Raw genomic sequence first — 16895 nt, 5'->3', positions numbered from 1 at the left:
TTACGTGTGTGTGTGTGTGTGTGTGTGTGTGTGTGTGTGTGTGTGTGTGTGTGTGTGTGTTTTCACAAGTGAAATGATCATGTATAGAGGGAGGATGATGATGTAATATAAACTAGACCAAATCTAGATCCTCATCCTCTTCCAGATTCCTCCGTTTGAATGTGAGCTTGTTGCTATATCCCCCCTTGCACACAGCAGCTCAGACCTCAAGGTTGGCCTCGGCCAGCGGTAGAATTGCAAAAAACAAAAAAAATGAGGCGACGGCGACCCTAACGAGAGAGTGAGAGAGAGGGAGGGAGAGATAGAGGCACGCGTCAGTCAGTCTCGAAAGTTTGATAAGTAAAAGATAACCAGCCAAACATTCAAACATTGATTAAAGTATTTTCCAACCTGGTGACTTTCGGACGAACAGAGAGCGACTTCATATCCCCGCCAGATGATGGCATAATGGGCAGGCTGCTTAGCCTTCCTAGGGAGGGGAGGGGAAGAGATCTAACCTGGGGTGTGACGGCACTACCTATGTTTTCTGTTCAAGGCATGTAGTATATTAATTGAAAAAGAAGAAGAAGAAGAAGAAGAAGAAGAAGACTCTACAAAAAACATGTCCACCATCCACCCCGTTCCACCAAACTACCCTCCCGAAATCACCGGCTACGCCGAGCCCTGGATCGTCAATCCAGGAGATCAAGTCGCCATCAAAATCTCCTGCACCGAGCCCGAATACAAGTCCCGCACCGTCCATGTTCTCCAAGGCTACGAAGGCGAGAATAGTCCGCCCCGAGTCGTCAAGGAAATTTCAGAAATCCCTTCAGAAATTCGGCCTGGGAGATTTCAGTTGGCGAATCCAGGCTCGTGGGCCGAATTACCGCCTTTGCTCTTTGGTGAAAGTGATCCGGAGGGGATTCGAGTTGCGTTTTATGCGCAGCCTTGGTTGGTTGCTTGTGAGCATGTGCAGACTTTTGTTTCGACGCTTGATACGGTTTCTTGTATGGGTTTTGCCGTCGTTTTGGGTACTGATGGGGCATTTCAGGTTTGGATGGGAACGGGAGAGAAGGTTGAGGTGTTGAAGACGGAATTCATTGCTGAGAAACTTCGCTGGATTGGAGTTGTTCTCGAGGTCGAGGATCGTACTGTGCGTCTTCAAGTCACAGAGTTAGAGGATGGACTCGTGCCTCCTGGCCGTATACTGGATCAGACTTTTGAGCTCGATTTCTCTGCGAAAGTGCGCGATTTCACAACGGAATTGCTCCTGGCTGCTTCACGTGCTGTGTCTTCTTCGACCACAGTCACCACCACCAACTCTGAAGAAGAAAAAGGTCTTCACGCAAACCACTTCAACGGTCGTCTCGAAGCCGTCAAATTTGAAACCTTCGGAACACCAGCACCTCGTACATTAGCACATTATGATTTCTCGCGCGACATTTCCAGCGACACAATCATCGACATTTCCGCTCACGAACGGCACGGTAGACTCCTCAATGCGCCTACACGAGCAGTCAAAGGTTACAATTGGCCTGGCACAGAAGTCGACTGGACGAAAAATAGTCAACACTATGGCGCTATTCATTTCCATGATGATGATCTCGACGATGCGAAGTGGCAGACGGATTTTACGATTACTGTTCCTGTTACGGCTAGATCTGGTGTTTATGCTGTTGAGATTGAAAGCACTTCTGGCAAGGCTAAGGATATGATTCCGTTCTTTGTGAGGCCGTCGGATGTTGATGATGCTCTTCCTTCGCATCAGCCCAAGGTGGCGTTGGTAGCATCTACTTTTACATATCTTGCTGTAAGTTTTGACAAGCGACTCACTTCATTTTTGCCCCCAAAAAAAGAAAAAAAAAAAAAAAGAAAAAAAAAAGAAAAAAGAAAAATCTCGCCTTGACCATAAAGACAAGATACCTATAACATTTCACACCGTAGGCTACCTGGTACTAACTCTTCCCTCTCCAGTACGCCAACGAACACATGTGGGACCCCAACTCCCCCGCGCGCGCCGAAGTCCCCGACGATTTCGGATCCTTTGAATTCCACCGCGACGAAGATTTCGGCAAACTCGTCCGCCGCAGCGATCTGGGTCTCTCGTGCTACGACGTGCACAGCGACGGCAGCGGTGTAATTTTTTCCTCGAGCAAACGCCCTCTGCTGAACCATCGACCCGGATATATCAATTGGACGGGCCATCGACCCCGAGAAATTTCTGCAGAACTGCTCATGGTGGGGTTTTTGGATCGCTTGGGGATTATGTGTGATGTGCTTACGGATCATGATTTGCATTTTCGAGGAGTGGCTGCTTTGCGGAGATATCAAGTTGTGGTGACGGGTTGTCATCCGGAATATCCTACGCTGCAATCGTATACGGCGTATGAAGAATTTCTTCGCCAAGGTGGTAAACTCATGTATTTGGGAGGGAATGGCTTTTACTGGTCGAGTGCGCTGCACCCGACTCTCAATCCGCATCGATTGGAAGTCCGACGAGGTGGACAAGGCGTGAGAACTTCCCACCAGCAACCTGGTGAACGACATTTTTCTAATGATGGCTTGGTCGGTGGTTTGTGGAGAGATCGAGGCAAAGCTGCAAACTATCTCGTGGGAATTGGATGTTGTGGCGAAGGAGCTGGTCCGGGTGTACCTTATCGCATGTCACCCACTCTACCTCAGGAATTCCCTCTACTTTACGCAAACATTTTTGCGGGCGTCTTCCACCCGATGGATAATGACAACAACAAGAATGATGCAGATGCAGATGCACAGAAGAATCTCTTCACCTTCGGTCACAATGCCCTAGGCGGATTCGGAGGCGGTGCATCCGCAGATGAAATCGATCGAGCAGACGTCCAATATGGTTCTCCGCGCCATTTGGTCGTCTTGGCGAGTTCGACAGGCCATTCCGATCGCTTTGGCCTATTTCCCGAAGATGTGCATTTCCCCATGATGAAGACGTTGGGCACGCAGACAGATTTGATCCGGTCGGATATGACTTTTCATGAGACGGCGGGTGGAGGAGCGGTGTTTTCGGTGGGGAGTATCAGTTGGTATGTGGCGTTGGGGTGGCAGGATTATGATAATGATGTGGCGAGGATTACGGCGAATGTGTTGAGGATGTTTTTGGGGGGTGATGGTGGTGGTGGTGGTGTGAGTAAGCTGTAAAGGGATCGAGTGGGTGGGTGTGTCTAGACAAAGTCGATATGAGTGAGAGAGTGCCGAGACGTGAAGCCGGTATAGCACCACCATCGGAATGATATATAAGATCGGGCAAAGACGGATCGTCTATTCATCACGTGTATGGAGGTCGGACCTGTTTGCGACCGATGCACGTTCGGATGGCGGCGGTCTTGGAAAAGTGCGGGGAGTCCACATGTCCGGGGAGTGGAGGGTGATGTGCGATATGACGCTCCCTGGCCCGTCTATCCTCTCTACCCTCCTAGTACTACCTACCTTACCCGAACTGTACACAAACAGTTAGACGACACAGCCCTTCTTGGTAGGCGCGGCAGGTAAATCAGGTAATCATGCATACCTTATGGATCTCACCCCTTCTCTTCTCTTACATACTGTACCTACTTACCTGACTTGCACTATTGCCTCACTTGCTGTCTCTGCCACTCCAGTCCTCACACTAGGTACTACCTGCATACCTGATATTGACAGCAGCACGAGAGCCACGACACCAATAACGGAACAGAGAAGCCCACCCACCATATAAAGCAACACAACCACCATGTCGTCCGACTCACTCGCCGTCTTCCGAAAAGGCTTCGGACCTGACCTCAACGAGCTCGCAGAAAAGCACATGCAACACGAGTACGTGCACTCACTCGTCCCTCCTCATATCTCTCCCTCCCCGCCTCCCTCAACTCAACTCATTATTGACAATTTGCACAAAAACAGTCTCACCTCCTCCGACCGCGACGCCCTCAAAAACGCCGCCTCCACCGTCTCCCTCCACGCCACGCTCGGATCCGCCCTCGGCATCGCCCTCAGCGTACTCCTGGCCTACCGCATCCGCAGTGGTCGCAAAGCAATGTTCCGCACATTCCGCACCGCAGAGAAACCCTCGGCCGTGCGTTTCGCCGACGGAAGAGAGGAGGTGTTGCCGGATTTGACGCCGTTGCTGCGGCCCAGTCGCGCGGGCGATGTGGCGACGTTTGGCTTCTTGGGGCTGGGAGGGCTATTTGTGGGGGGCGAGTTGGGCTTGTTGTCGGGGAGTTTGCAGGCGAGAAGGTCGATTAATCAGGATGGCGAGAGTCGGGAGAGGATTCGGAATGCGTTTTTGAGGTTTCAGGCGGATGCGTTGCGGAAAGAGGCGGAGGCGTTGGAGAAGAATGTGACGAGTGGGGGAATGGGTGGGATCTGGAAATGAATTGATGAAGGACAAGATGCTGAAGGGGGTTGATGTTGAGGGGGAGGAGGAGGTGGAGGTGGAGGTGGAGGAGGAGTAGGAGGAGTAGGAGGAGGAGGAGGAGGAGGAGGAGGAGGAGGAGAAGGAGAAGGAGAAGGAGAAGGAGGGAATGGGTGATATGTCCTGCTCACCAGTTCAGGCATATGTGTCACGTAAGATGGGTTCCTGAGATATTTGGAGATTCGAAGAACCTTGGCTCCAGCGTCTATCTATTGAGTCGATCAGCCGCTCGCAATCACCACTTAGCACCATAGATGACAGAATATAGTCCACCTAAAAAGAGTCCACTCTCCCGGGGCAGCAGTAATAAATACTAGTGTCAGGATGAGTGTAATCTTCCCTTCTGGAGATAGTAGGTAATGTCTGACACTGTCTGAATGGACATGTTGATGTTGTTGTTGTTGTTGTGTGCTGCTGCTGTCAGGCGGAAGAGAGAAGGATTGAAGGCATGTCATTGGCTGCGACTAGAATATCGGCCATGTGCATGGACAAGGTCGGCCTGCATTCGTCAGCGACCTCACTCGATGCAGCATCACGCTCACTCTGCATTACCATTACCATCATTACCATCAGCATCATCATCATCATCATCATCGGCATCATCATTACCTTAGAAAAGCAGGCTGAAGGTACCTGTAGCGCACCGCACTTTCATGGCGCACTTTCGGCTTTCCGTGAGACGACACGAGATCACAATGCAAGTGTCTGACTCTGGGCGAGGTCGATTCTCAAGGGAAGTACCTCCTAGAGGTATTCTGACGTCTGCCTATTCTGCCGGGCCGCGGTTCAGCAGAAGAGTTTGAGTTGCCTTGCCTCGTGTGCGAAAAAAGGCGGCAGCGGGTGTGGCCAAAAAAGGCACCGGTGCACACGAGCTGCGATTGTGGCGGCGCCATCTCGACCCATGGGAACAGCTTGCTTCTCTTTTTGTCTTCTTCTTCTTCTTGGCGGACAGACATGCAGAGATTAATATTGCAAAGCGAGTCGAAGAGTGAAGTTGGGACGGTTGAGAAGCATCACAGATACACACACGATGTGATGGATGGGGATGGCGGTGGTGAGAATTAGGTAGGTAAGGGGAGGTACCCGATTTGAGATGTCTGATCAATCAGGTACATGCAATGCAGGGGGACAGGCCACCTTCTCCGTACCGCCAACCGCGTTTTGATCGCATCCTCCCTAGGTACATTTCTACCGACTGGCCGACTTCTCCTACCTCCTAGCTCGACCAGCAACCAACTTCATCTGATGTCCAGACTTCAGGGCACTCATTGGGAGCCTTTGGAGGTAGGTAGAGGGCAGAGGGTACGGCTATTTTCTTCTTTTTCGGTTTTTTTTTGCCTCTCTCTCCCTCTTCTCTCTCTCGTATCGATTCGGTCTCGGCCTCGGCCTCTGCCTCTGCCAACCCAAGCTTTACAAGCTGCACAATCACAAGACCGAGCGGGATGGAATTACAAAACGGCATTGCGCCGTTGTTTCCTTCCTTCCAGCTCCCTTCGACCCTTCCTTCCTTCCTTCGACTTCCCGTCTCGTTCGCGCGCCTTCCTCGCCACGTGTGATAGACGAGACTAGCAGCAGCCACGCGGAAGTGGGGTCTGCATTTCCCTTGCGCTTGCCCGGGAACAGCGAGATCCCAGAAGTCCTCCTAGGAGGTAGCACCTTGTAATATCTGTATCTGACTTGCTTCCTTCTTCCTCCTCTTCTTCTGCTTCTTCTTCTGCTTCTTCTCAGCCAGCCTCGTGAGCTGGCTGCTACATTTCCCTCCTCCTTCTCCTCCTCCTCCACCACCACCACCACCACCACTACCACTACCATGGTCTACTCTCTGGCCTACCGCCGTCCGCCGCACGTCCCCGGTTCTTCTCAACGCTCTCTCAATGGCCACGAAAAGCAGCCCTCAATCAATGATTCCCTCCAGTCTGGCACCTCGGGCATGAGCCATGGCATCCCCGCCGCCTTATCTTTTGACCGAATCGTCACTGGCGGCACTTGTCCTGTATATCTACTCTCCTGCTGTTTCTGATCTTTTGCTTACCTACCACTAGCCTGTGACGCTACGAGAGTTTATGAACTACCTCAAATACATCGAGTACTCGGCCGAGAACTTGCAATTCTACCTCTGGTACAGAGATTACGCCTCCCGATGGGAGCAGCTCAAGGATGGCGATAGAGCACTGGCCCCCGAATGGAAGACGAACGCCGAAGCGGATCTGCCGCTCTCGCCACCTCGTCCGAACAGACTCGCCCCGCAAATTGCACAAGTCCTCAAGGACTCGGACTTTACGAAAACATCAAAGCCCGCCGTGGAGCGTGTCGATCCCTTCAACACGCCACAGACCATCTCCTTGGACGAGAGACAGGAGAATGGCTCTGACTATGCCTCGTCGGTGAGTGACGAGAAAACCCTGCTCAGCAGCGGGAATGGCAACAATCACCGCCTTGTTACCGACCAAGCATTTGGTGAAGCGGGATTGAAATGGAAGCCATGTATGTTGTACTCAAGAAAAGATACAAAATCGGCACGTCGAGCACGCTCTGACAAGCTCTAGTCACCACTCAGCCATATCGCGACGAGGTCTCACGTATTGTGAGTATATACATCGCCGAGGGGAGCCCTCGGGAGCTCAACCTATCCTCTCGCGAGCGCCAGGCTGTATTACATGCGCTGCAACACACGACTCACCCGAGCACCTTCAGCGCCATCATCACGAGCGTGGAGTTCTCGCTTCGCAAACAGGCCCACCCCAACTTCATTCGCTGGACCATCTGCAACGGCAACAGGCCCCGCGTGCTCTTCGCTCGTGGTCTGGGCCTGTCACTTATGCTCATCGGTCTCGTGGCAGATATTCTCATCACTCTCAGCTCTGCCGGACGTGGTTGGAGAGTGTTACCAATTGTTGCATGGCTCCTCGGCATATCCACACTCATCGCCGCCTGGAAGGGAATGTGCGTGGTCCTTCATGGCTTGCATCACCGACACGTGCGGCCATGGGAACTATTCTCCGACGAATCCGAGGAGGCACTCAACGAGAAGTGGGCCTCGAAGGAGTCCCTTGCGGCTAGCACTCGCAACTCGTTTGAGCAAGAGCCCTGGGTTCCTCGCTACAAGCAGCGAAATATCATTCGAAAGATTCTCGATCGCGAAGTCTGGATTCAGGAACCGGCACTCCGTCAGATTCAAGACACCATCTTTCTGCAGTCTCTGTTGGGCGCACTGGTGGCTTCAGCCATCATCGTTGGCATCTTCTGCGCTCTGCCTCATGGCAATTTCTTTTAGATCCCCATCCGCTGATTGTGATGGAGGACACGACATTGTACCATAACGACTGATGAGCACTGATTCCCACACGTGAGAGAGATGACACGACGTTTGCTGCTGGTCGGTATCGACATGTGATGTAAACAGACGTATGAAGAGAGACATATATTTCCAGCTCAATCTGGCGCAGGCGCAGGCGGAGGAAGCTGCATTTCATGTGCGGCACATGTGAGAAAGCATGAAAAGAGGTGTGTTTTGAGACCAATCACATGTACATGTATTTGTTCCCACTCTGTATGAACATGTGGCACCACCACTTGCACGCTACTGCGAAATCAGCGCCTGTCGAAACTTGGGCCACAGCAGCCTCGACACGGCTTCGCACACGGGAGCGGTGGGCATCTTGTCGGCAACCGCCTTTTGTATTTGTTGTTGTTCTGCTTCTTGACTCCCATCACGATGGGCATCTGCACCCTCAATATTCGCTCGACTATTCTCCTTGACCGCCCGGTCTGCTCCATGTCGGACCGGCCCCTGTGCAGTGGCAGGTGTGATGGGGGTATCGTCCAACAATTGCTGCCAACGTGCGAGGTACGCGCCCGGTCCAAACGGCGTCGAGTGTGTCCTCTTGATGACAGCAGTGATGCGTGCGGTCGAGGCGTGGTGGAGTTGATCAATATATGATTTCCAGGCATCCAGTTCTTCGTGTATCGTTTTTTGGTCTGCGGGTGAGAGGTGGGAGAATTCGGTTTCGAGGGCTTGTTGAAGCCCTCCCGTGGTCATTTTATCCGAGACGATGGATTCGGATGGGGGAGGGGTGTCGTTTTTGCGGAAGTTGGCGGCAGCCATGTGGATGTACTCTTTCCACCATTCCGTCATTTCCTTTCCGTTCTTGGCGAATTGGTGGATGAATTTGTGGCAGCTGCTTTGATGGCGATGGAGCAAGTCGACAAAGTCTTCGACACTCGGGGCTTTCTGTGGTTGTTGTGATTGTTGTTGTTGTCCTTGTTGTTCCTTCTTGGTATCGTTGACGATGCTGATCTTGAGCAGGTCAGTGAGGAAGCGCTCGAAATCCCAGAGCGTATCACTCAAGTTGACGGCCTGGTGGACGTGTCGAATCATGGGTGTGTAGGCATCGACGGCATCTCGGATGGCAGCCGTCAGAATGTCGGGATGTCGTTGGCAGAGCACCTTGACAATCTGCTGTCGATCTCGGATGGCAAGCTGTAGGGAGAGGTATTCCTGTGCCTTGGCATGTTGCGCCGGCGACATTTCCGACGAGACGGATGATAATGCGAGAATCATGGCAACAATGGACATGTTTTGCTCCTGGCTGTGTTTCCTCGTCTCTTCGTGTTCTTGGCGACTGCGACTGATCCAGTTTTTGATCTCGGCCAGCACGTCCTTTGGTGGTCCATCTTTCGCCTTTTCAATCTTCTCTGCGCGCTTCTTCAGCTCGCGCTTATCCCAGCTCAGCACCTGAGACATGATTCTGCCGGAAAATTAGTATTTGCGCGTGTCCGAGCGTAGAGAGAGAATACGAACTGCTGCATCAAATTCATGCCTTCGTCTGCACCACTGCTCAAACCAATCCAATTCGTCACAGTAGCCACGCTAGCTTTTGCCAACACAATCCTCATGACTCCACTGAGCATTGTTGCGACGTTCCCTACCTTGAGTGTCTGGCGTATAATGGTATATGGAATTAGGTTGTGGACGCTCGACAGCATGCGCAGCATCGTTGGACCTTCCGGTGATAGCACCAAGGTATAGTGCATAATCGATGCGATACTAATGCGGATCAGCGTGTGTCTTTCCCCGTCACCAGCAAGCATGGCCTGCCACCTACTTCACCACCATGAACTCATGCATGCCCTGCACCAGAGAGTCATGCTTAGTCAGGTCATCGGTCTCGGCTGCCTTTGCGAAGAGCTCGTCGATTAAATTTCCGTACACTGCTTGTTGCACGCAATCCTGCCACGCCTGTAAGACATCTTCGGGGTTCGTGGTATCATATGTGGTGGATCGCTTCACTTCCTCTTTAGGAAAACCTCCCAGAACGCCTCGAGCAGGGTACTCGAGCAAGGCAGATATAGCAGTAGCCAGAGTCTTGCGGATTCCTAGGAGACCTTTGTCATAACTTTCCGACAGCTCAGCCTCTGATAGTTCCTGCACTAGAGCATCGACCCGGCCTTTCCAAAACTCGGGCGATACATCTCGTAGACCGGGCAGTTTGATGAGGAACTTGGATACCAGGGTTTGCAGAATGGGCGACTGCGGTGACGCGACATTCTTCTGAAAGGGTGGACCATAGTTGTGGATGGCGCCCGGGTATTTGAAGTCTTCGATCTCCTGGTATGTTTGTTGGTGCGTCAGAATGTCGAACAGCGCCTTAGACTGGTCGGCCGAGAGCGTGAGCGTCCCCGGGGCGGGTGTTGCCATTTTTGCTATGATTATTATTATTACTGAGGATGCAGCATTACGGTGTGGCCATGGAGGGTGTTGTAGATGGGATCCTGATGACTTCCTAATTGTAAGGTACCTATATAATGACGTTGTTTTGTAGAAGTCGAACTAGCGCTGGCGGTGGCGGTGATCAAAAGACCAAAGGAACACCAAGTGCCAAGACGTCTACTTCGACTTACTTAAGTTCCTACATGCCCGTACTTCAAGGTACCAAGAGCATAACGAGAGCGATACGACGCGCCGAGGCACGGTCAGACGGCTATCCCGAGCGCCGAACACCGATAAGTAAGATATTCATAAATACCTGATTAAGAAGAAGAAGAAGATGGGAAGGCGCCTTTTGATACCATCCATAGAAATTGATAGAAGTAGGAGGTAGGTACGGTGGAGTTGGTTGTCAGTGCAGGCTCGGAAAGTCTTGGGAGATTACATGTATCTTCTGACTCCATCCATCTTCCCACTCCATCCATCAAAATTCGACCTCCAACCTCATACATGTTACTCATCACACACATGTACATGAAAACAACATGACCGACCCAGAGGAGAATAACACACGCAAGCTGCTGGACCCCAGTGAACTCGGCACCAAGGAATAGTAAGCTGCTCACCACCTCCTTCCCTCTTCCCACATAAAAAGAGAAGAAGAGAAAAAAAAACGAAAACTAACTAAAAACCGTTCTCCAGCTGGGAAAAATGCTACCAACGCGAACTCAAGAACAACACCGAAGACCCTGATGACGAAGGAATCAACTGGTTCGAAGAGTCTCACGCAGAAGAAGTTGTGCTCCAGCTCCTCGCCACCTACGATCTCACATCGGGAGGTGTGCTTGATCGTGCCGAAGCCCGCTTTTTGGATCTCGGAACGGGAAATGGCCACATGTTGATGGCGTTGCGAGAGAACGAGGATGATTATGGCGAGCGGTGGAGAGGAGAGATGTGGGGCGTGGATTATTCGCCGACGAGTGTGAGGCTTGCGCGAAGGATTTATGAGGGGAGGAGGAAGGAAGATGAAGGGGGAGATGATGATGATGATGATGACGATGACGATGATGATGAAAAAGAAGAAGGGGAAGAAGAGGACGAAGAAGACGAAGAAGAAGAGGAAAACGACGAAGAAAAAGAGGAAAGCGAGTACGCAAAAGTCAAGTTTGTGCAGTGGGACCTGTTAACGGAACAGGCCGATGAAAAGTGGCTGAAAGATGGCTTCGACGTGGTTCTCGACAAGGGGACGTTTGATGCCATCTCTCTGATGCCTGCTGCGAGTGCTACTACTACCGAAGCAGGAGCTGTGCATCATCCCTGCGAAACATACCGAGAACGAGTGGTGGAATTGATCAAACCCGGAAACTTTCTCTTCGTGACTTCGTGCAACTGGACCAAGGAGGAATTGATCTCATGGTTGGTGACGGAAAATAGTGGATTGCGTTATCACGACGAGGCGAAATATCCCACATTCAAATTTGGTGGCAAGACGGGACAGAGTGTGGTCACGGTGGTGTTCAAGAGGGATGATCTGTGGACAGGTATCGTCAGATCCGACACTGCGGCAGTGGACAGCACTGCATCTGGTACGGAGTAGAAATCCGAATACAGCTATGCTTTCTGGTCTGCATTCGAAGGCCGCTGGATCGAACGCTCGAGGCTGCAGCGACGCGCTTCGCCCGCGGCACAACACTAGGCATGCCGCGTATCGTGTTTGCCCATGAGGTTCAAGCAAAACTAGCAGGCGGCAACAGCATATCACACCCACCTGAAGCCATGAAAGCAACAGTAGTAGCGCTACTGCATATACTTCTTCAGACCTCTCAACCGCTCCTTGGCCTGCTCAAGGACATCATCATTTTTGCAAACCGCGAACCGCAGCCAATCCTCCACAATGTGTGCATTCGCATCCGTGAAGAATTCGGTCGGTGGAATGGCGGCTACTCCCAGCTCTTTGATGAGGAACCAGCAGAGCTTGAAATCCCGGGGTCGATTCGCAACATGTGGTGGGAATGTGTAATCATCAGGGAGCTTCACCTTACTAAGGTTGGCCATGACAAAGTATCCGCCTTCGGGGTCAGAATAGGGCAGATCGAGCTCTTTGAAGACCTCCGTGAACCGATCAATCTTGCTCTTCATTTCCGTCTTACTCTCCTGCCAGAAATTATGTTCATCTGCTTGTTCAAACGCAGCTGCCGTAGCTTCTTGCAGTGGGCTCACGCTGCTATAGCAGATTCGCGTATGTGCTGCAGACACGTACTTGATCAAGTGCTCCGGACCAATCAAGTAGCCCACTCTCCACCCCGTTGCGTAGAACAGCTTGCCCGCGGAGCCGACCGTCAAGGTCAATTTGGCGATCTCCGGCGACAATGTAGCGATGCGAGTGAATGGCACATAGTAGAGTGCATCATAGACTTCATCGGAGAGGATGATGATGTTGTGCTTGACGCAGAGATCTCCAATTGCCTGCAACTCTTGCTTGTTGAACACCTTGCCCACAGGATTGTGCGGCGTATTAATCACTACCATTCTCGTACGATCCGTGATTTTTGCTTCAAACTCTTTGATATCCAATGTCCATTCCCCCGCACTCGTAGCTTTCGTCGCGCCTTCCTTGGGTGGCTGGAGAGGGACGTAGACGACTTTACCGCCTGGCATTTCAATATTGGAAATGTACTGATCAAAGTATGGCTCGAAGACAATCACTTCGTCGCCAGGCTCGACAAAGCCCATGAATGCCGACAACATGCCCTCATTGGCACCCGTGGTGATGGTGACTTCTTTTGTCGGGTCGAGTGGTCTGCCGAACCAGGGCGAGTAGGCATCGGCGATGGCTTTTCGTAAACGTGGTCGGCCTGCGGTGGGGGAATATTGATTGCATTCGACCCGGTCCAAGGCGTCTTTGGCGGCATCGAGTACGAACTTGGGAGGGTTGTAGCCGAAGAAGCCCTGTGTGTGTGAGACCAGTTAGGATTGCTTCCTTGCTTGCTTGCATGCTTGCGTTTCTCTGCATACTTGACCCATGTTCACAACCGGCTTCTCGGATTGTGAAGCAGCCTCGTTGACGATACTCCACACATCCTGCCTCGTGCCAGCCACTCTGCTGGCGGGCTTGAATGGATCGCCCTTGACCATAACTGTCGCTGCAAAAGTTCGTAGATGTTGGTGTTGGTGGTGTTGTTGTTGTAACGTCGGCTGGCGAACAATGACTTCAATCAGGCGGCGGTGGCGGTGTCAGGATGTGAGGAAGAAGGACAGAAGTGTGTTGGTCTGCCGCATCTCATCTCATCTCGTCAATTTCATCTTCACCATCAGCATTGATTTGATAACGACGGGATGAGAGCTGGGCCGACTTCGCATCATCGCTTTCTGACGTGCTTGCCGGGTGCGGGGAGCAATGACCGGGCCGGGCGGGTCGCCGGTCTATCACTCCGACCCTAGAGCCTAGAGGTACATGTACCTACCTCTTATAGTGAGACACACTCACGTCCCATCAGCCTTTCTCTCTCTCTCCACTCCTGGCGAGCAGCTCTGGATGTCATGTGAATGGAGAGATTCGGGGAGATTCGAGTCTCAGTACAAAGGTAGGACCGATGATCATTAGTAATGTATACTTTAGGTATACTCTTCCTTAGTACTATTATATGCAAAAAAAGGCACGCTATGGGCTAATTTCGTCTTGTTGGATAATGCCTCCACGCAAGCAAACAAAACAAAAACAGTTAGCAGCAGGACGCTATGAAAAATGCTTCATGAGAATCATCCGTCATTGTCCCCAGTTCCACTCAGTTCAAAAGCACCTCCTCTTCCATCCATGCGGCATGCTCACTGCAACATCAATTCCTGCTCCCTACCCTCTGGCGACAGCTATTCCTGATCCATAATTTCACTCTCTTCCCCAAAAGCCTCATCGCCATCCACCTCAGTCTCGTCCAAGGCTGCAGCACCCATCATTCCCGCGAGATGGGATTGGTTGCTCTGAAAATGGGGTGGCACACCCGTCCATGCGGATCCAGACGTGACAGGCGCACTCTGACTCAGTGGTGAAGGAGTACTTCCATGGGGAATGTGGCCACTCCCAGCCTGATGGGAGTGCATTTGTGACCAGGGTATTGCAGAGGGCCCTGGGACAACGAGAGTTGGATGACCTTGAGGTTGTTGTCCATGGACATCGACGACCATGACAGGTGTGTTACTGCCATCCGAGTCGGGATGCTGGTCATCGATGTCTTCCATGGGATCGCCTTCGGAGACGACAGAGGCGGGGATGGAATCCGTTCGTGGAGGTGAGGCGGCGGCCTTTTGTTCATTGAGATATTGACGAAGTTTGGCGACGCCAGTGCCGGAAAAGACGCAAAAGACGTCTCGCTGGTGCTCGTTGAATTCGGGAGGTGCATCTCGACAGAACACGATGAGCTCTTCTCGCAGGAATGCTTGAACTCCAGTCAAGCTCAGATGGGTCAGTTTGGGGCAGTGATTGAGCAAGATATGTATGCCCTATTATCCATATGTCAGTAGGACTTCGGAGCAGAAGGAGGAGAAAAGACTTACATCAAGTGTGAGCTGTGTGCAATAACTGAGATGCACTCGCTCCAAGACACTGATACCGTTGACCTTTCGCCCAGCTTTGATTTCACCCATGGCCAAGCTGTAGATACTGTGGTCTGTAATTCCAGCGCATTTCACCAAGCCGATGCGCTTCAACTTGGGCAGGCTGGCCAACTTCATCACGCTGTGATCAGTCAAGTTGCTGCAGCATGCCAAGTCGATGTAGCGTATTCGATTGCATGCCTTTGCCAACGCCTCCACGGAAGAATCTGTGATACGCGCACAATGACCGAGGTGGATATAGTGCAGATTCTTGCCGAGCCTTGTGATTGCGAAGACTGCGCGATCTGTGATTTGCCGACATTTTGCTAATATCAGATTGCGAAGCCGCGGACAACTTTGGATGATCCTCTCCACGCCTTTGTCTCCGAGCTCGCTGCAATCGGTCAAGTCCAGGATTCGTAAAGAGTCAAACGTTGTGGGGTGGTCGGGATCGTAGGGTATGTTCAGGAAGGCGGAGTCGTTGATCTGTGCGCAATGCGCGAGACGCAGTTCACGAAGATGCGGACAGCTGGTGAGGAGCGCTGTTATCGAAGGGCTCTCCAACTGATGTAAGCCATAGAGATCGATTTCGAGAAGATGGGTGCTGTAGGTAGCTACAGTCTCTATCGACTGATCCGTCAATTGCACGCAGTTGTTGAACTTTAGGCGCTTCAGATGTCGACAGTTCTTCGCGATCGCCATAATCGAGTTGTCTGTTAGCTTCTTACAGCCCGTCACATTCAGGCCCTGTAGTCGCAGGCAGTTGTCTGCGACGAACATCATAGTCCGATCTGTCAACTGGTCCAGTCCCGTCACGTCCAGCGCAAGGAGACTCCGATTCATATCGATAAGCGGCGCAATGCTCAAGTCCGTCAACTTGAAGCAGTTGGTGAGGGTGAGGCGTTCAATCCGTTTGCACTCTTGCATGCCGACCAGAGTTCCGTCGCTCACTTGCCCGCCCAGGGTTGACATATTCAGCCTCTTCACCAGGTCCTGATACGCAAAGAACTTGTCACTCTTCCGAATGGACATGATCACACTGTGTATGCTCTCCCATCGATTCATGGCAGGGCGATGCCAGAGCAATCCCACGCTATTTCTTGCCCATTCCTTGCATACCAGCATCGACGTCTGCAGATCGCGCGGCGAAGTCAGGCGAGAGAAGATGCTAATCAGCAGTTCCGCAGGTAAGCGATGCACCGGCGACACTCGACATCTCTCCTCGTACTCTCTGCGCATGGCTTCTGTCTGCGACAACTCGGGGGACATGTCGCCGCCCAGCGAGGACTGCGAGTCGTTCGCCTGCAGCATGAAGGAGTCATTGTCATCGTCCGCGCCGCGCTCGGGAGAGGTCGAAGATGAGCTGGAGCTGGAGCCGCTGGACATACGTCGAAGGGGCCGAGAGCGTGCCATGGCGAATCGATCGATCGAAGGGCGCTGCGCTGCTGGGGGAACAGGACGAGCGTGACGGACGAGGAGGCGTGGATGTGAAGGAGATGGTTAGTAGCCGCGTTCGTTGCGTCCAGTTTGGACAAAGCTGGCTGGCACTCGGATGTGGGGGTCCGGAAGTAGAAGGAGGTAGCAATCGCGAAGGAAGCGTCGCAGCAGAGTCAGGTAATGAGAGAGCAAAGGCAGGTACGGCAGAAGGTAGTTTCTAAGGGCGTACAAGGCTAGGCGGGGGCTCCTCGTTTCGTCGTGCGCTTCCAGCCGGTTCAGTTCGTCCAGGCAGTCACTACAGTAATGAGGTACCTCCTTCGCAGCGCTATTTCTCCCTGTTTCTCTCTCTACTCTGTCTCTCTATCTCTCTCTTTCTCTCTTTCTCTCTCTCTCTTCTCTCCCTCTCAGATGAAGTACATGGGCGTGATGTGTGTTTGACAGGGAGAGGCCGAAATAGTAAGGCGGTCGACGCGCAGGAAATCACGATTGGCTGGTGCCTGACCAGCGTCTGGTAGTGGTGGTGGTGGTCGTCGTCGTCGTCGTAGAAGAGTCTGCACTGCTCTTGTTGCCGTGATCGTTGTTATTGTCGTTGTCGTGGTTGTCGTCGTGGTTGTTGTCGTCGTCGTCGTCGTCGTCTTTGTTGTTTGCTGTTGTTGTTGCTGTTGTTTTCCCAAAGAGGCAGTCCAGGCAGAGGGGCAGTGGTAGGTCAATGTACCTGGTAGGTACAGAGAAGCATGTACACTACATGTACTATGCAGT

The 16895-nt window shown here is 52.1% G+C and overlaps 7 protein-coding genes across 7 annotated transcripts; 4 read left to right on the top strand and 3 right to left on the bottom strand.

Annotated features, from left to right (window-relative positions):
- Positions 1 to 601: 601 nt before the first annotated feature.
- On the top strand, positions 602 to 3150 carry SEPMUDRAFT_129205 (uncharacterized protein; the record flags this gene model as incomplete). Its single annotated transcript, XM_016902264.1, has 2 exons — positions 602 to 1789; positions 1954 to 3150. The coding sequence occupies 2 exons, from the start codon at positions 602 to 604 to the stop codon at positions 3148 to 3150; spliced, it is 2385 nt and encodes a 794-aa protein (XP_016764336.1).
- Positions 3151 to 3600: 450 nt separating this feature from the next.
- Positions 3601 to 4681, top strand: SEPMUDRAFT_145529 (uncharacterized protein). Its single transcript, XM_016903109.1, has 2 exons — positions 3601 to 3804; positions 3892 to 4681. Exons 1-2 carry the CDS (start codon positions 3722 to 3724, stop codon positions 4361 to 4363), a joined length of 555 nt encoding a protein of 184 aa, XP_016764335.1. The 5' UTR covers positions 3601 to 3721; the 3' UTR covers positions 4364 to 4681.
- Positions 4682 to 6201: 1520 nt separating this feature from the next.
- Positions 6202 to 10136, bottom strand: SEPMUDRAFT_145528 (uncharacterized protein). Its single transcript, XM_016903108.1, has 5 exons — positions 9508 to 10136; positions 9204 to 9449; positions 6949 to 9150; positions 6445 to 6886; positions 6202 to 6395 (listed from the first exon to the last, which is right to left on the bottom strand). Exons 1-3 carry the CDS (start codon positions 10098 to 10100, stop codon positions 7983 to 7985), a joined length of 2007 nt encoding a protein of 668 aa, XP_016764334.1. The 5' UTR covers positions 10101 to 10136; the 3' UTR covers positions 6202 to 6395; positions 6445 to 6886; positions 6949 to 7982.
- On the top strand, positions 6202 to 10136 carry SEPMUDRAFT_75118 (uncharacterized protein). The gene is made up of 5 exons (XM_016910098.1): positions 6202 to 6395; positions 6445 to 6886; positions 6949 to 9150; positions 9204 to 9449; positions 9508 to 10136. The coding sequence occupies exons 1-3, from the start codon at positions 6213 to 6215 to the stop codon at positions 7674 to 7676; spliced, it is 1353 nt and encodes a 450-aa protein (XP_016764333.1). The 5' UTR covers positions 6202 to 6212; the 3' UTR covers positions 7677 to 9150; positions 9204 to 9449; positions 9508 to 10136.
- A 387-nt stretch (positions 10137 to 10523) lies between these two features.
- Positions 10524 to 13432, bottom strand: SEPMUDRAFT_129200 (PLP-dependent transferase). Its single transcript, XM_016902263.1, has 3 exons — positions 13125 to 13432; positions 10812 to 13058; positions 10524 to 10722 (listed from the first exon to the last, which is right to left on the bottom strand). Exons 1-2 carry the CDS (start codon positions 13242 to 13244, stop codon positions 11907 to 11909), a joined length of 1272 nt encoding a protein of 423 aa, XP_016764331.1. The 5' UTR covers positions 13245 to 13432; the 3' UTR covers positions 10524 to 10722; positions 10812 to 11906.
- SEPMUDRAFT_112275 (uncharacterized protein) lies at positions 10655 to 11706 on the top strand (the record flags this gene model as incomplete). The annotated part of the gene is made up of 2 exons (XM_016900967.1): positions 10655 to 10722; positions 10812 to 11706. 2 exons carry the CDS (start codon positions 10655 to 10657, stop codon positions 11704 to 11706), a joined length of 963 nt encoding a protein of 320 aa, XP_016764332.1.
- Positions 13433 to 13727: 295 nt separating the features above from the next.
- SEPMUDRAFT_145526 (RNI-like protein) lies at positions 13728 to 16821 on the bottom strand. Its single transcript, XM_016903107.1, has 2 exons — positions 14661 to 16821; positions 13728 to 14606 (listed from the first exon to the last, which is right to left on the bottom strand). The coding sequence occupies exons 1-2, from the start codon at positions 16110 to 16112 to the stop codon at positions 13977 to 13979; spliced, it is 2082 nt and encodes a 693-aa protein (XP_016764330.1). The 5' UTR covers positions 16113 to 16821; the 3' UTR covers positions 13728 to 13976.
- Positions 16822 to 16895: the final 74 nt, after the last annotated feature.

This window comes from Sphaerulina musiva, assembly GCF_000320565.1.
Source record: "Sphaerulina musiva SO2202 unplaced genomic scaffold SEPMUscaffold_1, whole genome shotgun sequence".
Lineage (NCBI taxonomy): Eukaryota > Fungi > Ascomycota > Dothideomycetes > Mycosphaerellales > Mycosphaerellaceae > Sphaerulina > Sphaerulina musiva.
The sequence above is the reverse complement of the archived record's forward strand: the minus strand, read 5'-3'. Positions and strand labels throughout refer to the sequence as shown.